The sequence below is a fragment of the Rhinolophus hipposideros genome, assembly GCF_964194185.1.
Source record: "Rhinolophus hipposideros genome assembly, chromosome: 8".
Lineage (NCBI taxonomy): Eukaryota > Metazoa > Chordata > Mammalia > Chiroptera > Rhinolophidae > Rhinolophus > Rhinolophus hipposideros.
This window is the reverse complement of record NC_138054.1, coordinates 38,733,633-38,761,582: the sequence shown is the minus strand read 5'-3', so window position 1 is coordinate 38,761,582 and position 27,950 is coordinate 38,733,633. Positions and strand designations below refer to the sequence as shown.

At 41.6% G+C, this 27,950-nt stretch overlaps 1 protein-coding gene across 2 annotated transcripts in view; it reads left to right on the top strand.

The window, feature by feature from the left end:
* ST6GALNAC5 (ST6 N-acetylgalactosaminide alpha-2,6-sialyltransferase 5) overlaps positions 1 to 18,670 on the top strand; it is a 148,463-nt gene extending 129,793 nt beyond the window's left edge. The window contains exons 4-5 of one of the 2 annotated variants that reach the window (XM_081057041.1): positions 4,046 to 4,153; positions 16,042 to 18,670. In XM_081057041.1, the coding sequence (XP_080913167.1) occupies positions 4,046 to 4,153; positions 16,042 to 16,273 (340 nt within the window). In that variant the 3' untranslated portion in view covers positions 16,274 to 18,670. Of the gene's footprint in view, positions 1 to 4,045; positions 4,154 to 4,917; positions 5,264 to 16,041 lie in introns of those variants that run through there. The other variant, XM_081057042.1, reaches the window with a different exon arrangement.
* Positions 18,671 to 27,950: the final 9,280 nt, after the last annotated feature.

The window sequence follows — 27,950 nt, the reverse complement described above, 5'->3', positions numbered from 1 at the left end:
AGATATCAAAAGGGGGGGTGCAGTGTATTCCAAATACACAGCTCTAGGTTGGAATTCTGACCCTTTCCCTCACTAGTTGCGTGGCCTTGTACATGTTATCTAACCTTTCTGTGACGTCACACGAAAAGGCCTAGTGACCAGGCTTCAAAGGACTGATCTAATAATTAAATTTTCTTGTTTCCTTAATTCTAAAATGTGTACTTTTATAGTTAATATACATTTAGTGGCCAAGACATGGAAACAACCAAAATGTCCTTCGATAGATGAATGGATAAAGAAGTTGTGGTACATATACACAATGGAATACTATTCGGCGTTAAGGAAAGATGATATAGGAGCATTTGTGACAACATGGATGGATCTTGAGAGTATGATGCTAAGCGAAACAAGTCAGACAGAAAAAGCAGAGAACCCTATGATTTTACTGATATGTGGTATATAAACCAAAAACAACAAAAGAACAAGACAAACAAATGAGAAACAAAAACTCATAGACACAGACAATAGTTTAGTGGTTACCAGAGGGTAAGGGGGTGGGGGGAGGGAGATGAGGGTAAGGGGGATCCAATACATGGTGATGGAAGGAGAACTGACTCTGGGTGGTGAGCACACAATGGGATTTATAGATGATGTAATACAGAATTGTACACCTGAAATTATGTAATTTCATGAACAATTGTCACCCCAATAAATAAATAAATAAATAAAATTGAGATCAGAATATAACAAATATTAAAACTAATATATATATACATATATATGTGTGTGTATATATATATATATATATATATATATATATATATACACATTTAGTGATGTAATTTACCTCCTTCCCTTAAAACAACTGTCGGTGGGTCGATTTCTTATCTTAAAACTAAAGAGATATGATAATTAAAATAAAGAACACAAAGCACTAAATCCATTGTTTGGCAAGTTTAAGCAGCTTATTATTGGAAAACACAGTCTTAAAGAAAAGATCAAAGCCCAATGTCTCCAAATTCTTTGCTTGGAAGAGCTTTTTAAAAAAAAAATCCCGGAAACCTTCTGGTCCAGGCGGAAGTGGACGTGCCATCTGGTAAAGAGAGGAAAGGGGGAGCTGCTGCTGTGGCACCCCCCGGGAGGCCAGGGGACCGCGTGGTCAGTACAGCCAGCAGATCACCCGGGGATCCTGGTCTTCACCACAAGCTGCCACAAAACCCAGTCATTTATTGCCTTTTAAAACTCACAAATAAGAGAGACTGTCACTCATTTGAATGAGTTTTTTTTGTTGTTGTTTTTTGTTTTCGTTTTTGTTTGTTTTTAAAGTGACTGTATTTTTTTGTTTTTTTTTTCAATTGGGGAATGTTAGGGAACAGTGTGTTTTTCCAGGGCCCATCAGCTCCAATTTTAACCAAGAGAGCCTTTTATAAGGGAAGAAGAATGAGGGAGTTATTTACAGTTTCATTTTTGACGGGTTAGAAAACTCAAAATAAGTAGAAAAACTCTCTTTAATAGAAAATACTTCCCTCTTTTTAGTTAAATGGTTGTTTGCTAACTTTAAGTGTTCCTGAAACACAGGTGCAGTGTTAGCTATTTAGAATAATTACCCATTCCTCCGGATCGTCTTAAGAAATCATTTTAAGTTGGAAGCTTGGAGACTAGTCATTCCACCCTTTGTTCACTGAGAACTTTAGGAAACAATCTCACATCATGACATATCCCACTCACTAAATTCATTAAATTCTGACCAGTGGTTACCCTTAGTTTAATAGGTTTGTCCCCTTGGTGAGCCCCGCTGATCAAGAGGGAACCAAATCTTTGTGGATTGGCTACTGGGCCTCTCATGTACAGACGTCCATCTATGAGCGTCCCTATACAGGGGAATCACACTTGTGGATTGGTAGGGTGCCAGAGTACATTTTTATTTCCAGAGTCTTTTTGCCTCTTACCTTTAGAAAACTACTTTAAAGAAGCTAATATTGTATTGACTCAATATTGTCATGTGTCCATATTCATAACCTGCAACCCACTCCAAGCTAAAAGAACCAAGTAGAAACAGCTCTTTAGGATCCAACAGTATTTCCTCTATGCGTGCTTTTCTCAAAACCCAATTAAAATGTAGCATGTATCGGAGATACATAAAGTGTGGAATATCTAATTTTGTACATTTCATGATCAGGACATTCATTTCAGACTAATATTTTGAAGAAATAGGATAATTCAATAGATTCTGATTTATAGAAGTTTCACCCTGCTTAAAAGTGGAGGGGGAAAAATGGCTCAGGAACAATCTGCAATTAAGAAGTGTGACAAATGACATAGATGGCCAAGTGGTGTTCTTTGACATTAGAAAGTAACTGTACTTGAAAATAACTTTATAATTGAATAAGGGTACATTAGGAAAATATGATTCAGAACCAATATTATAGTAATCAGATAAAAGAAGCATAAATGAAATAACTGCAGGAAGAATATTTCCATAGAGATTATAAATGAGATTCTGGTGGAGCAGAAAGGCCTTTAATTGTAATTTAGTGTGCACTATAGAATTATCAGCTCAGTGTGTTACTTCATCATATAAAAGAATATCTGATAATTTTCCCTAATAAGCACATGACAGCTCTTCATATTCCTTTGTTATAGCTGATTAAGTATAAAAACAGTGGATATGCCTTTGTTGGAAAAAGAATTCAAAATCTTTTTAAGAAAGACAGCACAAAGCAGTTGCATTTCTGTAGCATACGATGTCAAAAGGCTATTATTTAGAAAGTCGGGGGAATTTTAAGTGGCACTTAAAGAACTCTTCACTTTAGTTTCTTTTGTCCTCCACTTTGTATTCTCATTTTTACCCATGAACCCTTTTTTCTGTAGAGCCACATCCTCCTGTATTTCAGACTATGGCATGTGATCTCTCCTACATCACACACAAAAAAGCCAAAATCCTGGGGGAGTTTCTGCTACTGGGAAAGGTCCTCTTGGTGTTTTTCTTGGAGAGTTCCAACCAGGCAACTCTAAAAGCATAGGGAGGGACACAGGTGTGATTCCCAGGTCAGGAACCTGAGGATGTAAGTGAGCTGTCATTCACTTCCTGGGCTCTACATACAACCAATACCCCATTATTCACTCACTCTGTTTAAGAGTAGAACTGGCCATGGCTTTGTCACACTCACGTAGGTAAAGACAGACTCTAATTTGAGGCAAGGCACTTCTTTCCCTTACCCTTCCCCATTCAGTCATTTCTGCTTCATCCCTCCTCCTACATTTCCAAAGTTCTTATGAATATATAGCCCCAGTGAGAAGAAAAGGGGGTTGTTACTACCTGTATAGGCTGGAGGTTCCAGAGGTGTGTAATTACTTCCCTTACTACTGATGATGGCTCCTACACAAGAGCCAGTAGCAGAGTGTTGAAAGGATGTCAGACTCTTTGTGGGTCCTAAAAAGCCCTGAAAGGAATGGCTGAATTATTGACTTCATTTGCTCCAACCTAGCCACCAAGAGAGGAAGAAGGGGTCTTCATGCACCCCAGACTAGACACTTTCTATGGTGTTCTCTCATTTAGTTCTCAAAGGAGCCCAGGAAGATGGAGCTTCCTGGTTCAGGAAGATGGTTCAACTGATACATAGTCAGACACATCTGTGTTTATTCATATTTAATAAGCTCTTTAGTATGCACCTTGCTTGGGGACCAAGAATAGTTCTAGTTAGTGAAGTATTCTGGTTAATCAGGAGTTGACCCCAGGAGATGATCATCTTACAAGAAATTGAGTTGTGGTAATATGCACTTAACCACTGAACATTGATCATCATTTTTGACGATGTAGAAGTCCCTTGAGCATCTTTTAGTGTCACAGACCCACCATGGTGGTGCATCAACATCATTTATCATTGTACCATGCAGTACGGTGGTGCTGTTGGTAAGAGATAGCGATCTGGTCAAGTTCCATCTATTTACGAAATGGGGGCGAGGGGAGGGGTTACAATCAGCCTTGCCCCACAAAGCATTTATGATGGTAGTCGTATAATGATTTATTTTACCCGCTTGCAGACTTAATTATTGTTCCTTCCAGGAAGATCTCCAATACTTGGCTCAGCACTGGCTGGTTCACGATGACTATTGCGCTGGAGCTCTGTGACAGGATCGATGTTTATGGCATGGTGCCCCCAGACTTCTGCAGGTACGATTTATTCTACAAGTGTAATTCATCAGGAGTGTTGTGCAGGGTTTATAAATATCTGATTCCAAATATCAACCACAAAACATGTCTGTCTTCTTGAAGCAATTAATTAACATCTCCCAAGTTCTGGTTCTGGAAACAACAAACAGTATTTAATTATGTGCTATAAAATATTGAAAATTTTGTCTGTACTGCTGGAGAAGTAATCCATCTTGTGGGCTTTATTTATCCTCTGAATATTTATCAACCAAAAGTAATGCAATAATTGGCAAAATATTAATGATGAACAAGCATTAAGAAATATTAGTTTTATTCTCATTTGAAAGGAATGTGGTAATTTTTAATGAATTAAAGAGGGTAATTTCTTTGACTGTAATGCCTGTTTTCTAAAATTAAAATATTCCTTTGAGGCTCTTTCTCCCACCATATCAGTAGCCTCGGTTTTTGCTTCTAAGGCCAAAACACAAGCATAATTATTTTGATGTATCTCTTTAAAGGGAAGATACACATCTCCGTTGCTACTTTAAGTTACCTCCTAGCATGTGTCTGGGAAGAGTTTCATGTGAACTCACAAATGTACTGATTTGGGAAGCCCGACTGCAAACTCACCTGCAATTTAAAGTCATGATGCCTATAAATTCAGAGAGTGCCTTATGTTCAGGAATGCCTGCTGGCCCACACATGGCTTCAGTCCTGGTCTTCAAATGGTAAAACCTGGGGTGGAGGGGTATTTTAAACTTGCTTATTAAAATTTATGCTTGCAGGCGGCTAGATGGTTCAGTTGGTAAGAGCGTGAGCTCTGAACAACAGGGTTGCCGGTTCGATTCCCACATGGGCCAGTGAGCTGCGCCCTCCACAACTAGATTGAAGATAATGAGCTGATGGAGGGGCCACCAGATGGCTCCGTTGGTTAGAGCGAGCTCTCAATAACAAGGCTGCAGGTTCAATTCCTGCATGGGATGGTGGGCTGTGCGCCCTGCAACTAAAAGCAGTGACTGGACTTGAAGCTGAGCTGCGCCCTCCACAACTAGATTGAAGGACAACTACTTGAGCTGATGGGCCCTGGAGAAACACACTGTTCCCCAACATTCCCCAATAAAAATTTTTAAAAAACTTATGCTTGCTCCATGTGTTTTAAACCTAACAATTTCTCAAAGGCCATTAGGTCTTTAGGCAAAATCTACAATTTAGAGTTTTGAAGTGGGGATGAGAAAAGATTGATCATGCTGTTACCACTTGACCACTTTTCTCCCACCCGTTTAAACCCAAAGGCCCAACACAGTAGCAGTAATAGTTTACATGTAAGAGTCAAGTCACAGAGGAGAAGGAAAGGTGTAGACAAAGCAAGCCTTTTATATATGCCTGGACTACTTGTCCCCAGGGGTGACATAACACAGTAAGGAAGGATGTCGAGTCTGGAGCCAGACACCCAGGTTCAAAGCCCAGCCTGCCCACTTATCTGCCTAGCACGACACAGAGCTGCTCAAGCTCTGTGTGTCTCAGCATCCTCAACAATAGAAGTGATGATAATAATAAACTGCCTCGTAGAGTTGTAGGTGGATTAAATAAATTAATACATGTAAAGTGCTTGGAACAGGGCCTCGTACATAGCAAGAGTTAGCTTGGATTCTCACCCAGTTCCTCATCACTTAATTCACTGGCCTTGTTTCCCTGTTTAACAATCTGTGTGCAAAAAGTAAGTAGGTATAAGAAAGCAAACCAACAGGCTAACAAAACCAACAGGCTAACAAAAGCAGTGGGAGCGGCACTTATGGGCATACAACGTGCTGTCAGAGTTGATGGTTATATGGCAGATGTAATTATGTAATATTGCCACTAGGATGCCAGAGAGAAAGAGCATGAATAAATTGAAATGTTAATGACTTAAGAGTGTTCAAGGAAATATTCCATTTATTATGGAAAATAAATGAAAGGCAAGGTAACTTCTCATTTCTCTTACTCAAAAATAGTTCATCAAGACGTCTTGTATGTAGGATGGAAACAATTTATGGAATGACACTAACAAGTAAGTTAAGAGGCTGTCAATGCACCATACAAACATGTTGCCACCAGTTCTGGGTTTCTGTTCCTCAGCCACCAACTAAAAGGTTTGATAGTTGTTCTCACAAGATGCTTTCAGCAAGAACACTTCAAAGGGATCCCTGTCCCAGCGTCCTGACAGAGAAAGTGGACAATTGTGCTGGGTGTCATTTGGAGAAGATGCTTAGGCTAGAAAGAGCATTCTGCAAAATCGTGATGCCTATTTATGAAGGATGAAACGGGAAGAACCAGGAGCAGCACAGACTGATGCTCAATTTCCTTTAATATCCATTCCAGGACATGTTGGCTGAACCATCAGGCACCCAGTTCCTAACTGGGTGACCTTGAGCCTTATTTTTGTCATCTGCAAAATGGGGGTAAGAAAATAAGAGCAAGCAAGTCATGGTGAGGGTTACATGAAATCATGGATGTAGAGCATCTAATACAGTGATCAACACACAATTAGTGCTCAGGAAAGATCATTATTATTGCTAATACATTGATATTATACTGTAAGATATATGAAATTATTATTATTATTATTATTACTATTATTATCATTATTCAAAGTACTTGAGATTTGTCCTGAAAGGAACCAAGAATTTGGGGAGGTTCAAACAATAGGACACAGCTTTGTGTCCTTGAGGCTCACAATAAGCCTTACCCACACCAAAAAAAAAAAAAATGAACACAGCAAAGCCTCTTAGAATCAAATAACTCTTGCACACGGTATCTGCCACCAAATAGTGAAAAAGCAACTTGTAAGCCACTAGTCTGACCATTCCCACCTCTACTTATTTTGTTTCGGGGTTTTTTTTGTTTTGTTTTGTTCTGTTTTGCCTGCTTCTCCCAGCTGCTCAACCCGGCTGTCCTCCAGCAACAGAGGAGCAGGCAGGGACACCCAGGGCTCAAGTGCTGGGGGGCCATGTCTTCTCTAAGTAAGCAGAGCTGGGGGTCCCCAGGTCCCCGGGAGGCGTGCTCTGATTGTGGGAAGCAGGAGAGAGGGGACTCTCTGCCCAGGATAGGCAGTCCTGACACCCAAATGAGCCAGTCAGGCAGCCTGACCGCCCAGCACTCCCTCCTTTGTCCTTATTTGGAAGAAGCTGAGAACTGTAAGGGGCCAAACAGGGTACATGTGTCATGAGCTCTTGGACTTCAGGAAGAAAGATATCAACAGGGCCAAAAGTGGTACAGGAAGCTTTTGTGAGGTTGTAGAGCTCAAGCTGGTTGAGCCTCCCAGAATGTAAACTCCCCAACGACAGAGATTTTTTTGTGTTTGGTACACTGTTAGAGCCCTCGTGCAAAGACAGTAGATATTTCCATGCTGGCCTCTAGCAGATGCTCCATAAATATCAAGTGAATGAATGGCCCTGTCCTCTACTCTCTCTTCAGTGCTGTGGTAAGAGGGTGTTGCTATGGGTGAAGAGAACCATTTCTGCCTCTCAGAAGTTGTCGACCTTGAGAAAGTTGTTTGACCTCACTGAGCCTTAGTGACTTTGAGCAAGTTACTTAATGACCATCTCAGAAGCCTGAGCTTCCATATCTGTAAGATGGTGACAACAGTCCTTACCTCTAGGGTTTATATGATAGTTCTACCACGTAATGGATGAGGAGTGCTTGATACATCTCTGGTGTAAGTTAAGCATGCATAAATCTACCAGGTGAAGGGACTCACAAATCTGCAAGTGTGGATACCCATTAGCACATTTTAAGAAGATGTCCAGAGAGCACTAAGGAATGGTGCTCAGGAGGAGGCCTGGTTGCTGGAAAAGGAAGGACATGCATGGCTTCCTATGTGAACTGGATCCCATTTCTCTTCACTGTGGAGAACTGGCTTTATGTGGCCTCCGGCTGCTTGCAGGATATCCCATGAGGCTGCTCACAGTGGAGCGACCCTCTCCGTGGCTTCCTTCAGGTGCCCAGTTTCTCATGGGAATGAAGAGATAGTCACATGGCAATACTTCCGCAAACAAAAAGAGAGTCAACTGTGCCTTTTTGGTAAATGAACCTTTTTGGAACTTAAGGCACGATTCGTACCCTCAAAAGAAGTCATTTACTAAATTAATCAGAGAGTCATTCATTCAAGTAGTTTTGTGTTGGGCTTGAATGAATCAAAGAAAAATGAGATGGGGTCTTTGCCTTCGGTCACCTGAGTGTCACAAATCTGACTCTGTCACTTAAACCCCTAAGTTGTTTTCCAAAGCTTTTAGGCAATGTGAACTTGCCCTAGCACAGCACACAAGCCCTTCAGGACCCATCTTCTGCTCACACAGACTTATTTTAGCCATACTGAGAACCTTACAAAGGATCTCACCCGGGTAATACCAGCCCCTTTGCCTTCAGCTGGGAATGACCATCCCTTCCTTGTTACCACTTGTTCTTTACTATGAATATTAATGGCTGATTTTTTTTCTGCACAGACCATCTGCCAGCCCTGCAGTTAGTATGAATACATGTGCCATTTCACTGAACATTTATGATAACCCCATGAGGTAAACATTACTATTATCATTATCACTTTATACAGGAAGCTTAAAGACATGAGACAGCTGACCAAGGTAGTACAACAGATAATGGCCGAGCTAGGGTTTGAATTAAAATCTGCGGGCTCAAGAGCTACAGCTCCTAACCCCTCACTTCACTGTTTCAGATGCCCAAGGCCTCCTCCACGCTTCCTCTGACCTCCTGTCTGAGTCAGATGCCACCTGTGCCCCCTGGGCGCTCCACCACCTCCACCCCTGTCCCACCTCACTGATTGATTTGTCACTTGCCTGTAGGCTCCTTAAAAGGAGGGGTTGTGTCTCAATCAACATTTGTATCTTTCCCACTTGTCACTGTGTCTGGCACAAAGTATGTATTCAGTATTGATTGGCTCAGTGAATAAATTTTAAAAAGCCTTGCTTTCCTTAGCCGTGTTTTAGAGACTGATTCTAAACTTATCTCAAGACCAAAAGTGTCAGGTGAATGAAAAGAGAAAGCAGCAAAGGGCAAATTCAGATTTCAAGGATCCTCACAAGTCAGTGGTGGCCACGTGTTTCATTTTTAACCAGGGCCAGCACTGGGTCGTCAAAGAGGGGTTCAGGCATCGGGCATCGATCTCCATCCTGCCTTCATCACCAGCCTCATCAGTGTTTAGAAAGCTGGAGAAAATTAATCCCATGTTGCACCCTACATAGCATCAAAATATATATATTATTATGTGGACAGTAGACCCTTAAATCCTGCCATATCCATCCAGGAAGCCATTCTCTCTATGAAGATTATAAATTGCAATGGAAAGATCTGTTATCATTGCTTTCCAAACTAAGGTACCCTGAGTATTTTTAATCTCATTTTCTGTTGTAAATTATTTGCAATAATAATGGGCCAAGCATTTAAATTCTGTCTAATAATCTTATTTCCGGTCATACTTAACACATTACCAAGTTTACAACTCTCAGTTACCCATTATGTCTTGAGTATTAATTAGAGGAGTAATGACTCAGAGTGATCACTGTCATGGAACTAAATTAATATCTCATCCATAATGTGAAGGACATCTCAAAGGTATCATGAATATCAGAATTGATTCTGCTAAAATTATTAGCTAGTGAACATTAATAAAGCTGCCAGTGTAACAGGGAAATTTCTTACCTGGCGACAGTGCCCTGTGTAGAATCAGATGCTTATAGAGGATGGGTATGTAGTAGTAGTGCACCTATGTGGTTCACAATTTATGAAGTAGACTTAAAATATATTGTATTTCTTCCTAGATGCTTATTGTTTTTTCTTTCTTTACCATAATTTGACCAGTCACCAAGTGTTTTCATTACCTTCCTTCTCCCTCCTGTGGGTACCATTGGCATAGTAGGAAAGGTTATGGCACCACCTGAGGCACCTGGGCTGTAGGGCGTGGGTTCAGGTGACTCACATGGGCTCTTTGCCCTGTGAAGGATGAACAGCTGTAGGCCCTTGGTGTTCAGTGTGCTCCAAATACACAAGAGCGAGAAATCAGGCAGCAGAATAAAGGTGGCTCAGCGGGTCTCATAGGCCTGAGGCAGATGTTTAGGAAAGCCTGCTGTAAGAACATTTTCATCTGAATGCTGTAGAGTGTTCCCACAGGCCCCCCGTGCAAGCCAATTTCAGAACAACGGAGACACTTGACAGCTATTGATTCAACTCTATTCCTCAAACATTTCCTACTGCTTACTCTATGCCAGGTACCACACCAAGAATAGAAAGAAGCGTGTTTAGAGAGAGTGTCTGAGAGCTCTAGAAAGAGACAAAGGCATCATTCTTAGAGATAGTCCAGCTCCAAACTCAGAGAGCAGGGTTAACCTAGATAATACCTGGACGTGGAAGGATCCTCCCTTTCTGGTCGGTATTAGGATGTTTCTTTCCAATTGTACAGCTGAGCTCTAGAAGACTCAAACACGGGACACTAAAAACTCCTGCTGCCATTACCATTAGTAGGCAGGATTGTCAGTGAGCATGAGGCCTCTGCTTCATGCCCTGACCAGCTGCACAGTGTCCGCCAAGCATGGGGCACCTCTATAGATAGATGCTTGGGGAAAGGAAGCCAGGACAAAGCTGCTGCCAACCATGTGCTGCCAACCCCAATGGGAACCTGGGGTGTCATTAGTACAGAAACACACATGGTGGGACAGGAGTTTTTGCAAGACACAGAGCCTCACCCTTCAGAGGACAGCTTTGGACCAAAACTGGGCCCTGAAACTTCTTCAGTTTCTCTATGCACGAGTTACGTCATCTGTAAAACAAGAGTAAATTACAGTACGTCTCTCATTGGGGCATTGTGAGGATTAAATAGGTTAATCTATATGGAATGCTGAGCACTGCGTTTGGGGCTAAAAGGATCAAGTCTGACAGCTTGGGTGGTCCATAAGTGAGGCTGTGTGCCTAAAGCCAGGCACCCCCAGGTGCTGATACTCACCTGTCACATGGAGCTGTGATACTTACCTTAGATGCCTGATGGGGAAGTAAAGGAGATAATGTAAGTTAAGCACCAAGCCTTAGTGGGTATTTAACTTAATCAGCTATCTGAAACCTGGCTATATATTATTATAGAATCTCCTAAAAGGAACTTTTTAACATTATTATATTAATTTTTTGTTTGTTTGAAACAGTTTTAGACTTCAAAGTTGCAAAAATGGTTCAGAGCATTCCTGTATACCCTTCACTCGGCTTCCACTAATGTTAACATTTTGCATAATTATAGTCCAAATATCAAAAGTAAGCAATTAACACCAGTATAGTACTCCTAACTAAACTACAGACTTCATTCAGATTTCAGCAGTTTTCTTACTGCTGTCCTTTATCTCCTCCAGGACCCAATCCAGGATCACTTTGTATTTACTTACAGTGTCTCCTTAGTCTCCTTCAATCTGACAGTTCCTCAGTCTTCCCTTATCTTTCATGACTTTGATGCTTTTGAAGAATTCGGGTCATTTTTGTAGGATGTATGTCGCTCACTTTGGATTCGTGTGATACTTTCTCATGATTAGATTGAGGCTGTGCGTTACTAGAACGGATACCACAGAAGTGATAAGCCCTTCTCAGCATCTCATATCAAGAGGTAGAAGATGTCAAAATGTCTTATTACTGGCCACGTTAGCCTTTATCACTTGGTTCAGGTACTCATTGTAAAGTTGCTATTTTCCCTTTGTCATTAATAAGTATCTTGGGGGAGATACTGTATGCAAGTAACCTATTTTGCCTCATCTTTATCCCCACTAATGTTCTCTATTCATTGGTGTATGTTGCCTGCAACAATTACCATGCTTTTCCCATGGTGGCTTTCTATTCATTCGTTCTTTCTAGATTTAGTAATTGGAATTTTTCTGTAAGAAAATGCTGTTTCTTCTCCCTCATTTCATTATTCAGTTACTTATTGACACCATCATGGACTCATTTATTTTATTTTATGGGTTTTATAATCCAACACTGCCATTAGTTATTTTGATACTCAAACTTAAGGCACTTTTTAAAATACCCATGCCTGGGCCCGTCTCCAAGTCAATTAAACTAGAATCAATGGAGGTGGAACACAGGCAACGGTATTTCATTAAAGCTCCCTCTATGCACTAAATGTTAGTTCTTTTACTCTCCCCACCTGCTTCCTTCATAAGTAAAAAAAATCCTTCTTCACATTATTCTGCAGACTTTGTTCCCACACTGGCTTTTGGAGTGCTGATGACAGCCTGCAGCCACTGGGTAACGGGCTCTGTGATTATCATACCCAGCCCTGCCCTCACCTTTACTCCTTCAGCGCCCCCTGGCCCAAAACAAGAACCTAGTGCCAGAATCCTCCCTTTTTCAATAGTAGCTTCCTGATGTTAATATTCTGCTGATATTTATTGTTCTTTTCACTGGGATCAGGTAAAGAAAGAAAAGGCTGTGGCAGCTTTTACAAAATCAGGTTTGAGGAAAGACCTAGGGAATTATGGCCCTAATGGGGGAAGGGCTTTCTGAAAGCAACAGTGAATTATGGCTGATGGCGGGCTCACAGCCAGAGGGCTGTTCCTGCGTTTGCTGGGGCTCTGCCTTCGCGTCTCACAAAACATGCTTCTGCCATTTGGACAGTGTTTTAAAGGATGGAAACAACCCCCACTTATTTAGACACCTTTGAGATCAGGAATTAAATTTATCAAATATGTAACCTTGGGGCCGGCCCGGTGGCTCAGGCAGTTAGAGCTACATGCTCCTAACTCTGAAGCCTGCCGGTTCGATTCCCACATGGGCCAGTGGGCTCTCAACCACAAGGTTGCCAGTTCGATTCCTCGACTCCCGCAAGAGATGGTGGGCTCCGCCCCCTGCAACTAAAATTGAACATGGCACCTTGAGCTGAGCTGCCGCTGAGCTCCCGGATGGCTCAGTTGGTTGGAGAGTGTCCTCTCAACGTCAAGGTTGCCGGTTCGACTCCCACAAGGGATGGTGGGCTGCGCCCCCTGCAACTAGCAACGGCAACTGGACCTGGAGCTGAGCTGCGCCCTCCACAACTAAGATTAAAAGGACAACAACTTGACTTGGAAAAAAAAAAAGTCCTGGAAGTACACACTGTTCCCCAATAAAAAAAAGTCCTGTTCCCCTTCCCCAATAAAATCTTTAAAAAAAAAAAAAAAAAAAAAAAAAATATGTAACCTTAATTCTCCCTTTAGGTGATCAATATGGAGCCAGACAAGTTTTCATTCAAAGAGATGGTCATCCTGAATAAGGAAATTGATCCGATAGCATCCTTTAGCTGGTTTACAATTTCTCCGTATTCCTAGGTGCCAAATCAATGTCATGATTATTTTTAGAAACCTAATTGTTTCTTTAGTCAGATTGATGCCAAAGATACGTCAAAAACTTAGATGAATCAGGTTTAAAACCTGATCCATACTGGAATAAAGACTTAACCCCAAGTGTACCATGGTCACATAAATTTGGCATGGTTCCACAAATTATGCCATGTGAAACTGGGGAGATCTGTCTTACAAGTTTGTATTTCTTTTTTTTTTCTTTTTTTTAAGATTTTATTGGGGAAGGGGAACAGGACTTTATTGGGGAACAGTGTGTACTTCCACGACTTTTTTCCAAGTCAAGTTGTTGTCCTTTTCAATCTTAGTTGTGGAGGGTGCCGTTCAGCTTCAAGTTGTTGTCCTTTCAGTCTTAGTTGTGGAAGGCGCAGCTCAGCTCCAGGTCCAGCTTCCGTTACTAGTTTCAGGGGGCACAGCCAACCATCCCTTGTGGGAGTTGAACCAGCAACCTTGTGGTTGAGAGCCCACTGGCCCATGTAGGAATCGAACCAGCAGCTTTCGGAGTTAGGAACATGGAGCTCCAACCGCCTGAGCCACCGGGCCGGCCCTGTATTTCTTTTTATTTTTTTCTTCTAGTGGTCAGTTTCAACTTAAATTTTTTCTAGATGCATTTTCTGTATTGAAAACACCTTCTATTAAAATGTTAAGAGGATTCCGATTTCCGGGGTAATTAAATGAGTGATATCTATAATAACTAAGCAGCACAGTTTCTGATGTTGCACTGTAGAACGTAGAGATACTATTGAGACAGGCATAATAGAGATGCAAAGTATCATTCAGCACAGCCTCCAACGCAGGATGAGGTAGGTTTAAATGCTACATGACAACAATAAATCTCTTTTCCCGGAAGAACTTTAACTTTAGAGGAGAAGCAGCTCAAAGGTTTATTGTTGTCAGAGCCACAAACTCGACACCCCTCTTGATAAAAGACTTCGATCCCTGACCCTGGTAAAGTTGCTACTCTAAAAGCCATTTATATATTGATCTCCTCTGGAGAAAATGAATAGGTGTCTGGCAGGATGGGCATCTTTAGGAAACCAAGTTACTGTACTTAGCGTAGAGCCGTCGTTACTGGAGAGGGGACCCCAGGACATCAGGCACTGAAAGGTGGTTTGCTGGGACACCTAGGCATTTTAAGAGAAGAGCTAAGAAGAACGCAATCTCTGCCACAAGGCCTGTTAGTGAGCATAGCTCAAAGTAGGAAGGTTTATCTGTTGGGCTATCTTAACTAAGCTTATCATCTATACTTCAAGACAGAAGAGGGCAGTGGACTGGCCTAGAATGGAAACCGGTCTGACACCAGGGTTCTTTGGGTTTTAGATATTAACTATTTTAGTAACCCTACAACAAGGGCACCCCCCCCCACACACACACACACACATTAATCCTATGCACACTACCTTGAAGAAATGAGCCGGTGTTTCTTATGTGAGGTGGAGACAGGGATATAGAGAACTGAAAATTGGGGGACTGTCAGACTACACAGCACAGATTGAGGAATTGGAATTTCTGGATTTAGAGACTAGATTAGAGTACATCATCTATCTAGAACAACAAGCAAAAAAGGGTGGCATCGTGCCTACTAACTTCTTTCTCTCTCATGGGTGGAATCAAACTAGGGTCATCAACTTTCCATACCTGAGGGGGAAATTTTATCTTGAGAGGCTTGCTGGGTAGCTGCTGACTCCATATAAATTTCTTTCAACAACAGAAAGTCAAAAATTATTTATTGAGTACCTGCTAGGAATGAGACAAAGGCGTGCCCTCGTGAACAGACAATAAGCAAAGAAACAATACCAGCAGTTTCAGAGAGTGTTTGATGCTGTAAAGAAAATAAATCCAAGTGAGAGGGAGTGAAGGGGGCAGGCATCAGCTTAAACCTCTCTGAGGAGGACACATGTGAGGAGATTCCCAAAGGTAAGAGGAGTGAACCGATGAGCGAGGGTTCCCACCAGATGACTGCCTTCAAGTGCAGAGGCCTCAGGGTAGGGACAAGCTTGGACGAGGTGACAAGCGGAAAAGCCAGTAAGGCTGGAGGGTAGCATAGCGAACAAGGCCGAGTGAGTTAGGAGAAGGCTCTGGAGAGGAGTGAGATCATGTAACACCCTACAGGCCTATATGCTCTTAGTATATGGGAGTCTGAAGGGCTTGAGGGTTGGAATGGGGAAGGAGAATGATCTATTTCTGTTTTATAAATACCGCTGCTTGTGGTCAATAGACTTTATGGGGGCAAGAGTAGAAATAAGAACCCTAGTTGGCCTTGGTAATATGCACTTTTTGAATCCCAAGAGCCTGAATGTCCTACAGCACACGTTTAATCTCTCTGATCATGACAGTCACTGCATTTATTTCACAACCTCAAAACCTCTCCACTTGCTTTTTGCTTAAACATCAGAAAGACAGGGGGAAAAAAACCACACATTTGTTGGAGTTCATTTAACTTGAAAATATTATTTGTACTTATCAGCTTATGAAAGATAACATCTCACCTTATCAGTCAAAGGAGTTTTCTTTTCTTCCGCTTTCATCAGCTATCTCATTTTCCTCCTGCAGGGGTCGCAATCACTCTTCAGTACCTTATCATTATTATGAACCGTTTGGACCGGATGAATGTACAATGTACCTCTCCCATGAGCGGGGGCGGAAGGGCAGTCATCACCGCTTTATCACAGAGAAACGAGTCTTTAAGAACTGGGCACGGACATTCAATATTCACTTTTTCCAACCAGACTGGAAACCAGAATCACTCGCTATAAATCAGCCTGAGAATAAACCTGCGTTCTGAGGAATGAGAGCGCCAGACCGAAATCCCAAGTACCCACCATATCAGACACCAGGCCGCTGAACTTCCTGAGCCACCGGACTCAAAAAAAGGAAAAGAACTGGTAGTAGGAAATAGCTTCACTCCTCAAGAAGCACTCTGTACAGATGCCCACGAGATGTGACCACAAGCAGTGCGGTTGGCTTAGAAGGGACAATTCCAGAACTGATACGTCCTGATGAATGTTGTCTCTTTCCAAAGGCGTTACCTTTGGAGCTGAACACTCATTTCAGTGATGCTGCCATGGCTAAAAAACATTTGGCATCTCTTCCAGTTTTGCCTTCGAAACCAAAACATGAGCAACTCAACAAACAATATTAGTTGTATTCCTCTATAGAAATGCCATGTCAACAGACATTTTTTTATCAAGTTGTATCCTAACCTGAAGTGTACCCTTTGTCATCTGTGGGACTCAGTGTGTGTGTGTGATTTGTAAAAAAGTAGCCTGAAAGTATGGACATGGTTTCTAAAGAGCACATCTCCACTGACTTTCATAAAGCAAATGCCCGGTATTTATTTATTGAGAGTTTTGTAGTGTACTCTAGGCCAGTATTTTTATAGATTATGATGTGGTAATTTATCCTTATATTTATTTAGGTAAGTTATCTTAAGTCTTAAATCCTGAACGATAGTTGGAAAATGCCTATAATTGGGTTGATTAGTTACTGTGTTCACATGCTCACTGCTAGCATGCAATTGGTATTTGGCTTGAAAATGTTGTCTTGCATTTTTTGAACCCGTAGCCTTCAAGAATAGCTATGACATTTTCCAAGGGACAGAAATGCTCCAAATGACAAAACCGAAAACCAAAAACTGTGTCATTAATTCAAAAAAATACTAACAAGAGCAACTTAAAGATAGTTTTCTTTACTAATAATTGATGTATGTCACTTCATTTAAGCTGTAGTTTCCTCTTCTGCAAAATGATGTCACTCACTATACCAGATGACCTCTTAAGTTTCATTTCAAATCTAAAATTCTCTCATTGAGCCTCTCTTTGACCCATCTGAGGACTTTGCGCTTGGAATGATGGGGCTCCCACAGTAGCAGGAGCCTTTTTTAGGGGAATTTTATATTCCCCTATGGCCTATCGCCCTCTTGTGGTTAAAAACATACTTTCTCTGTGGTCCCCATTAGCTGAAATCTACTCCTTGCTTTTCTGGTGCTTCTTGCACTAGGGTGGGGGGAGGGGGAGAGAGAGGGAGGGAGTGAGAGAGAGAGACTTCCATGGTGTTGCCTGGCTACAAGAGCAAGAAACCGCCCTTCTGTGAGTCTGTGAGAAGAGAATACAAGAAGATTTCCTATCATATGACTCATTTATCATATGAACTATTCAGATTCACTCCCTGCAAATTTTACATTATATTCATTGCCATTCCCTGGTCTGGAGGAGTATGAAGGACTTATTTTATTCAGAGCCGAGATCGGTTGCTATGAAAGATTTTCATTTAAGCACATAATACTGTTCAAAAATAGTCTTTTAAAAACATAGCAGTTGTTTTCTTTACACATGGCTTAGGAGGCATTAGTTTTTCTAATGCCAAATTTGAAGGCACCAGCAAATATTATATATGGAGACTGACTTGTTTTACAGAACGTGACCTGGCTTGTGATTAAAGAGGTTTTCTCACATTACCACTTCTTTGCCCTATCCTTAATTAGTACTAAGATTCCATCCTTTTTCATCAACTGGTACTATTAATTATATGGAGTACTGTTGTTGAAAGGCAAGCACAGTCCACATATTTATGTAGCAAAAACAAAGTTGGTATTATTTTGGTGTGGCTTGAGACGTTAAAAGCTAGTACAATTGAAACGTCTGTCCACAATATACTGGAATGTGTTCTTTTCATTTTCTCATAGTTTATAAAGGGAATTTTATTCCAGTATAATCTCTTCTGAAGCATGGACTCTGAATACACAATACTTTACAAATGTATGAAAAGCGTGTGAATGTTATACAATTGATTTATAGGCTACCCTTACTATCACTTGAAGAGATTATGTTGTTCAGATGTGGGTAGCTCCTTTAACTACTTTCATTTTTCTGGAATATTGGGACGGCATACTTGGGAAATGCAAAGAGGTAGTCGTATTACCTAGTCTAATGATATCTCAAATGTCTGTGTTATCTTTAAGTTTTAGAGTCTGTTTGCTCGTTTTTAAAAGACCTTCTGATAGCGCCTTCTTTTTTGTAACTTCCCCTCTCAACTACACAAAAGAGTGAAAAGCAACCAAATTCTGAAATTTCTGGCTTCACCGGGAAATATTAATATTTTAAATATACATGTATCTAGGATATGTGAGTGTGTAAGTTTATATTTTTTAAAACATTGGATAAATAAATGTAAGAAATTGTCACTTAGGCAGTGGTTTCATTACAGCATTTAAAGAAAATGCCTAGGATTCTGATAGATTGTGCTGATGGACCTGGTTATGGGCAATTAAATTCTTACATTGCCACTATTTCATAACTATCAGTCTCAACACCATTCAATGCCATCAAACATCAACTTGGATATAAAAGGTGACTACAAAACCATGTTTACAAACCCCAGTGATTTCAATATCTGATTGTGTCTGAAGCCTAAGTCATACTCGTTATGTTACAGACCTTTCTCTTCTCTCTCCAGCTGTGTCATCAGCTTCCTCCTTGCTTTAAGACCACAGGAATACAAGGCCACAGCTGGACGATACATGGTGTCTGTTATTTCAATGCAAGAACATTTGGCAGAGGCTATTACAATAGATAGCCATTATGGGCAAAGATACAGGAATTCACAAACAAGATCAATCACTTCAAATGGCCCATAAAGGAGGAGTCTTACATTTAATATTCTACAGTAAATATTCACCCAAGAAAGCGTACATTAAAAGAACATTAGGAGGTAAGTATTCAGTGTGCCATGTGGGGACTTCGCTGTGTGGTTTCCATTACGGTTAATGGGTGTTTGTAACTAACTCCCTGTGTGTGACTAACCCTGGCTTGTGCTCCTAAGGGCCAGACATGAAACCGCACGATACGGAAACTTCCTAAGATTTCAGACTTAGAGCTTTGCTTCAAAAATGAAAGTGGGGCAGCTTTCATTTCAAAAATAAATGAAAGCGGGGCTCAGTTGGTTAGAGCACAAGCTCTGAACAGCAGGGTTGCCAGTTCAATTCCCACATGGGTCAGTGAGCTGCGCCCTCCACAACTAGATTGAAGACAACGAGCTGCTGGAGGGGTGGCCAGATGACTCGGTTAGAGCGAGCTCTCAACAACAAGGTTGCCAGTTCACTTCCCACATGGGATGGTGGGCTGTGACCCCTGCAACTAAAGATTGAAAATGGCAACTGGATTTGGAGCTGAGCTGCGCCCTCCACAACTGGATTGAAGGACAATGATTTGGAGATGATGGACCCTGGAAAAACACACTGTTCCCCAATATTTCAACAAACAAACAAACAACAAAATAAAACCGAGTCACAGAGCGGGTTAAATGTAAAAAAAAATAAATGAAAGCAAAACACAGTATTGTACCCAAAAGAGAAATGTGTATGTGGTGTCTTGGAATCCTTAGGTTACTACTACTAGCTATGTGTATCAGACCCCAAACAGCCCCTCTCAAGACAGATTACCTTTGTTTTCTGAAATTCTCTCTATTACTGGTCTGTTTGAATTGCATTTAAGTGAAAGGACATAACCTCATTTTGAGATCAAAACTCCCCTCAAAGATTAAAAATATTGATTTGGAAGCTAAATGAATGTTAGGTAAAAGAGTAGGGAAAAAGCTGAAATTCGGTTAGAATTAAGACAGTACTTAAACACATACGTACCTATTTATAACAGACCCAAATATTTGCCCTTATGTAGGAGAAACCTCATTTCAGAAATATACCCTGGATTCCACTGAGGCCATGATTCGGATTGTCAAATACACCTCCTCTGCGAGAAGGGCTAAGTTCCTATTCTCTCTAAAGCACCATGAGCTTGGGGGAAGAGTTTATATGTGGGCATAAGGTTATGCTCCCATCCCTGCTGGGGGACAGGATATGCTGTAAATTTAAGCCGGTCAGGACCTACACCTGGAGCTGTGTATAGAGCTAAGCTCCCATAAGCCACATGGTGAAGAGTGCAAGGGATTGATTTTCCTAAGAAAATATGGGGAACAGTGGGAAAGGCAGGAAAGTGGACGCTGGGCTGCCAGTGGCAAGTGTTTACTCCTCTGAGCCTGGAAGGCAGTTTGGAGACAGGAAAAAATACTTGTGAAGGGGCAGGGGTGGCACTTCAGGTGCACGGAGCAGCATGAGTGAAGCCTGGAGCCGGCAGAGATCCTCTGATGGAGCCAGAGCTTGAAGACACACGGGGAGGAGCTGTGAGAGATGAGACTAGAACTAATAACAGAGACTGTGGGTTCTGAATACAGGCTACGAAATGAGGAGGAAATCTAGAAATTAGTCAGAATTCAGAGACAGGTTCCAGGCGAAATTAGTACCGTTGACTTTTGAACAACATGGGTTTGAACTACACGGGTCCACTTGTACATGGATTTTTTTTTTTTCAATAAATACACTAAATGTATTTTCCTTATGATTTTCTTTATAACATTTTCTTTTCTGAAGCTTACTTTATTGTAAGACTACAGTATATAATACATATAACATACAAAATCTACTGCTTTTGTTATCAGTAAGGCTTCTAGTCAGCAGTAGGCTATTACTAGTTAAGTTTTAGGGGAGTCAAAAGTTATACATGGATTTTCGGCTGCATGGGAAGTTGGCACCACTAACCCCTACGTTGTTAAAGGGTCAAATATACTTTAGGAGACTCATTTTGCATTGATGACAGAATGATTTGGAGAAAGGAAATCCTGTAAGACCATGATAGTCCAGGCAAGAGTAAAATGCATGCCAAAAGGGGAAGCACTAAGCATGGAAAGAGGAGAAGAATTGATGCAAAAGCTCTGTGCTTCTTTAGCTCATAACCCTGTGAAATGAACTTTCAATTCTGTTGACTTATGAAAAAGAGGGAGAAATATTTTAATATTTAATTGGCTTCTGTGGGGACAGAGTCCCAGAGAGCAGTTTCCAGGCTCTCGGCCTCATGTGGAAAGGGTAGGAGATGGCCATCGCTGTGGCTAGTTGGCCGTCAGCTGTAACCAGTTAGCCAATTAGCCACTGATATAACTGCCGTGGCTGCACTGGTTGGTTTGTTGGTTTGTTGGTTGGTTGGTTTGTTAGTTGGTTGGTTGGTTGGTTGGTTGGTTGGTTGGTTGGTTGGTTTGCAGGCAGAAAAGGAGACGGCAGATTGTGGATCCTGTGGATCCTACTTCGGGTATCTCGCCCGGCCTCCAGCGAGACGGGTGAAGCAAGACCCCTTGTTGGGGTACTGGCGGATATTTGCTCCCTTTGTCTCCAACCCAGCTGCCAGCGAGACTATAGTGATATGACTCCCCTATTTATGGCTCCGTGAGTGTTCCTTTTTGGCCTCACCGTATCCTGTGTTCTTGTGCGGGGAGCGGGAGCTGAGACCCCGCCTGTCACCCCGCATGACAGCTTCCAACAAAGACCCAATAATTTCTAAAAGCTTTATTTCAAAAGGGAAGATACTAACTGTTGAGGAAAACAAAATAAGCCAATTATTATGTAACTTATACAGGTCTATCCCATCAAGTGGTTAAATTACTTTGCAGTAAACAAGATGGAATAAAGACATTTCTAAATTATCAGATAAGCTCCAGAGGCTTCCCTGGGGCATTCTAGTCAGAATTCCTCTCCCCCCTATCCCACAGAACCTTGAGTCCAGCTGTTATGTATCAGCATAACCTATGGACACCTTTATCACCCTTTAGGTTATGAGCAGGACAGAACCCCTTCGTGTTTACTGAAATAATTTCTTTCTCTCTGTCGCTCCATTTCCCAAGCACCTCTACTTGGATTCAAGCAGTGTGATACTGTGTTTCCCCCAAAATAAGACCTAGCCAGACAATCAGCTCTAATGTGTCTTTCGGAGCAAAAATTAATATAAGACTGGGTCTTATATAATATCTATATTATATATATTATATAATATAGATATTATATATATTATATAATATAGATGATATATATTATATCACATATAATATATCTTATATAATTTATATTATATTATATTATATTATATTATATTATATTATACCTGGTCTTATAGTAAAATAAGACCGGGTCTTATAGTAAAATAAGACCAGGTCTTATATTAATTTTTGCTACAAAAGACGCATTAGAGCTGATTGTCTGGCTAGGTCTTATTTTTGGGGAAACATGGTATTCCAATATAGTATGATTGTCTGAGCTGCAGCCAACAACGTGAAGAGAAGGAAAAATGGTCCATAAATCACCTCAGCCCTGAGAGCTATGGAAGCAGGCAAATATATCTGAGGAAAGATTGCTGGGCTTCTAGGCAATGGGTGAAGGCCACAGCCACAGGACTGCTCATAGAGCCGAAGCAGACAACAGGGCTGGGCCAAGCTGGGTGTGTATCCTTCTTCCACTCTTCTTCCACGCCCAGCTCTGTGAGGTATTGCATTAAAAGCCATGCAGACACAGGAGCCATGAACCGCAACATTCTGAACTGCTTGCTACCTTTAGCTTTTGGCCTAAAGGAATCCCGAAGCACGATTTGCAAAGAACCTGACCTTGAGAACCAGTTACGGAGATAGTCTACTGGAATTTGTGGCTGCTTGAATATCTGGAGAATAACAATAACAAAACCCAGGTGTCTTTTTAAAAAGTCGGTAGTTTGCTATCAAAAACAACAAAAATGTTTGCTCTTCTTATGTTATAAATTGTTCATCTCTTGTCTTCTATATTTATTTGTTTCCCTTTCCAAATGTTTAGCACTTAGAGAATGTTATATTCCTTTTACTAGTTTCAGCTTTATTTTAATCTTCCTTTAAAATAAATTGTTTCAGGTACCTGGCTTACTCTTTATATTCCATTTAGTATTCCCTTCCGTTGCTTTCACTTTAAAACATTTTGTTCGCTTTTTCTACTTCAGTTTAGTCACAACTATATACTTGAAATTCTAAGCTTCTGATTTTAATACCTAAAATTTTAATCCTTTTATCTCATATTCCCTAGTTATACTTTGTAATTTCTGAGCTTCTGGGTTTTTTTTTTTTTTTTACCTGTTCAATGTATTATTTTTATTCCTTATTTGGTTTCTGTTATTTCAGCCTTAATTTTTCTCTCTGACCTGTGGTTTTATTGGTTTTTAAGTATATTTTCTTATTTGTAATTTTAATTATCCCATTCTTTTGTATGGGATAGTTATCAAGCTTGATAATGTGTAGTTATCAAGCTGACAAGCAACAAAAATACGAAGCTCATGTTCTTAACCACTGTTCTATTCAGCCTTCTTAATCTGTAAGCACTTTCGTAACTCATCAAACAAGAATATTTCCTACATCAGTCTGCCTCTAACATGCTTTTTTTCTCTTTTGATCCATCTCCATTCTTGGCAGGGTCACAAGAAATCCTGTTGCCTGAATCTTTCCATTTATTTGTACTTGTTACAAGGAACAGGGAGAACCTGCCTAAAGCCAGAAGAATCCAGGGATTTTTTTTTTTTTTAGTTAAAATTTATTGGGGTGACAATTGTTAGTAAAGTTACATAGATTTCAGGTGTACAATTCAGTAATACATCATCTATATCTCACATTATGTGTTCACCACCCAGTCAGTTCTCCTTCCATCACCATATATTTGACCCCGTTTACCCATATAAAACTGAAAACAACAAAAGAACAAGACAAACAAATGAAGACACAAAAACTCATAGATATAGACAAAAGTTTAGTGGTTACCAGAGGGTAAGAATCCAGGGATTTTAAGAATCTTCAAGACCTTGGTGGATGGCTTCCAGGTCTGCGCACTGCCTGGGCCAGCTCTGGACAGTCTGTGTCAGAGGTGGTACTCCCTCTATTTCTTAACCTTCAGTGGGAGTCTGCTAAGGAAGCTTTCAGAATTAGGGGTGGTGGTGAGAAGGGGCTCCAGTCCTTTGTCCTTCTGTCTGAGAGGGAAGAGGACTTTGCCTTGGACCCAGAGGCATACTCTGAACAATTTAAATGATGGTGGTCATTGAATCAGTCAAAGTCCAGTCAGGAGACAGAGAGCACATAGTAATATGAACAAGGAATTAGAGTAAGGGGGAATTTGCTAGTGAAAAAGAACTCAAAGAAAAGAGGAACGGCAGGCTGAGACAGCGGACACAAGGAACAAGCCACTCCTCCCAGTGCTGAGGACTCCACATTGTTGGAGAGAGTGTAGCAGGGTTCACTGGATGACAGAGGAGTTCATGAGGCACTGGTTTGGTGGAACTTGCTGGAAAGCCACTCTCTGTAGTGCTAGGGAAAGCCATCCTCAGGGAGGAGCAGTGCCTCAGCACTCACTAAAAAGGCCCCCTGAAAGGGAGTGGGGAAAGTCCTCCACAGGGAGGTTCCCTGCCAGCAGCACCTAATTCTGGAGATGCCCGAGGAGGGGTGTAGGGGGAAGGTGTCCTCCATATGTACTCCCCTGCAGGGCTGCTGGAGGCAGGTGGCCTGGGCAGCCATTCCTGAGGAGGTGCTTTGCTGGCAACCCTCTGCTAGGAAACTGCCCACAGAAGGGTGCTGTCTTCTGCCAGCCACTGTCGCTGCAGAAAACACACGCACACTGGTGTGTGCGCAGACAGGTACACACATATGCGCGCGCGGCAGGAGGCTTGAGAGGACCACACCAGAAACATGACGAGAAGCTCCTTCTTTCTGCTATGCTCCCCCAGCAGCCTCTATTTACAAAGCTTAACATCATGTGCACTATATAAAGGAGAAATTCTTAAAAGGCTTCAACTCCGTTATCACAGATCAGTGATGAGTGCATTTGGAACTAAAAGACAATGACTTGATAGTTGGAACAGTACACCCCTTTGGCTACTCAGCTGCCATATTCACTCTTCTACACACATTTGAGCCCTGCACTACAATGACACAACTCTGTATTTCCATCTAATCCGATGTTGCTATTCCTCTCACAAGTGAAGAAATTCTCATTCTTCACCAAAATAAAGAGATGCACAGTCCCAACTGCTACGGTATGCCTTCTGTATTACTTAGTCCTCAAATTCCATCATGGTCCCACTGAATATTTTCTTACCTGAAGACTATATGGTAAGCTTAAGCACCACCAACTTGCATAAAATAAAGTGGAAAGAGAGAGGGGGAAATAGCATACACACTTAAACATATAATAGACAAAGAGTAAGTACACGAAGCTGTCAGTCCTCATTTCAGTAGCTGGCCATGGGCCACAGATGGCTTCCTAACTCCCTCTACCTACTGCACATTTCCCTTGCTCTCAGGCAGAAGCTGAATTGGTCAGTTCCATGGAGTGACCCAAACCTTCAGACATCGTGCCTTCTGTAGATTGTTATAGCTTTCCATCAACCTGTGCTATTGGTCATGGAACTAGTAAGGGACATCCCGAGAATCCCCTTGCCACATAGTTCTCCTAGCCTTCAACATGTACCAGCTACTCAATTTCCCTTTGATTATTAGCATCAATCACGCCAGCCAGCAGAGTGACTCCGTGTTGTTGGGCATGTTGGCTCAGTGATATAGAGCCCCAAGTGGCCACGTGGCGACATTTTTTTTCAAATCCAACAGCACCCCTGCTGGTTCCCCTGACGGAAGCATTCCTCTCCATTCTAGCAAAGCTTAAAGGTGCCAGGACAGGAAGGTTCTGAGAATGGGTTGTTAGATGTAATGCTGAGAGGAGCCACTCCCATATGTACTCATCCTTCCCAGATCTATGTACTCTGCCTACGGAGGAAATAACACTATTTCATGGTCTGATTCAAAGCCTATACTGCATCCTGCCAAACAGAACTCCCTCTTTGCAGCGTGCTGTCTCCCTGATGGAGGAATAACTGAGTCTTCAGTAAACCGTTCCATTTTCAGTTAGGTTAGCCACTTCCAGGTTATGGGGTACGTGGTAAGTGTGATTGATTCCGTGGGCCTAAGCTCATTCTGTGTTTCCCCAAAAATAAGACCTAGTTGAACCATCAGCTCTAATGCGTCTTATGGAGCAAAAATTAATATAAAAACAGGTATTATTTTAATATGACTGGGTATAGTATAATATAATATTAACAGGTCTTACATTAATTTTTGCTCCAAAAGACGCATTAGAGCTGATGGTTCGACTAGGTCTTATTTTCAGGGAAACACGGTTGCTTCTCTTCCTTTGCTGTGAAATGAGTTCTATGACCAGACTCAGTGCTGTGCAGAACACCATGATAGTGGGTAAGGGTTTCTGTGAATTCATAGAAGGCAGTGCTGGCAGAAGTTTTAAGAGCAGGGAATCAAATCCATACCCAGAATATGTCGATTACAGAGCAACTGAATTTCTACCCACTTTATGATAGTCAGTATAATCAACCTACTACCAGTCAGCTGACTGGCCCCTGGGGAGTAGCTGAGTGTTGATGTAGGTCTCTGCTGTTGATAAGCTAGCACTCAGCGATAACGCTAGCCAGATCAGCTGTAGTAAGGAGAAACCCAACCTGTTGGGCTGGAATACGAGATCTGACAATGAAGTTCGCGAATTCATCCTAGAAAAAGTGCTACACACCTCACTGCAGAATATCACAACGGTCACCTTCAAAGTACTCCCCTTGGGAAGCAATGCAATTTTGGAACTCTTTCTGGAATAGCCATCAGAGCTGTCATCGCATTACCCTTGATGTCCTGAATGTCATCAAAATGTCTACCTTTCAATATTTCCTCTATCTTCGGGTAAAGAAGGAAGTCATTGGGGGCCAGATCAGGTGAGTAGGGAGAGTGTTCCAATACAGTTATTTGTTAACTAGCTAAACACTGCCTCATGGACAGTGCTGTGTGAGCTGGTGCATGTCGTGATGCAAGAGCCATGAATTGTTGGTGAAAAGTTCAGGTCATGTAACTTTTTCATGCAGCCTTTTCAGCACTTCCAAATAGTCAACTTGTCCAGTTGGTACAAATTTATAATGAATAATCCCTCTGACATCAAAAAAAGGTTAGCAACATCATTGCAATAATTTCGCGAACTTAATTGTCAGACCTTGTAGTCTGCATTCCTGCCGCCATAACCACTGTTTTTCATGGATCCATTGAGCAAGCACTGGGATGGCTGGGAAAAGAGGCAAATAGATATCCACAGAGTATACCATTTTGCCCACCTGACTGTTAAGAGCCTCCTCTGCAGTAAATGCTATGGTGAGCATTTACATGAGACATATCTCTTCATAGTCTGTGCCCATTCAGAGAGAATTCAGAATACAAAATAAGAAAAAAAATAGAGAAGAGCTGGGTAATGAGGTGATAATGAAAGATAAGTTGAGTTATGCTGAGTTTGAGATTCCCATGGGGCTTTCAAGCAAAAAGGGGCACTTCTGAAACTCAAGAGAGATACTGAGATATAGAAATTTGGCTGCCAATGATGTAGAGGTGAAAACCACAGATGAGAGTGGAACTATTTAGAGATGGGGACACCTCTGGAGGCTCCCTCCTTCCCATCTCTGGAGGTTCCCGTGAGGGCTGTCAGCCAGAACACACATACATGGCTTCTCCCCGTGGCTTGAGCTTCCCCAGGGGATGGAGGCTGG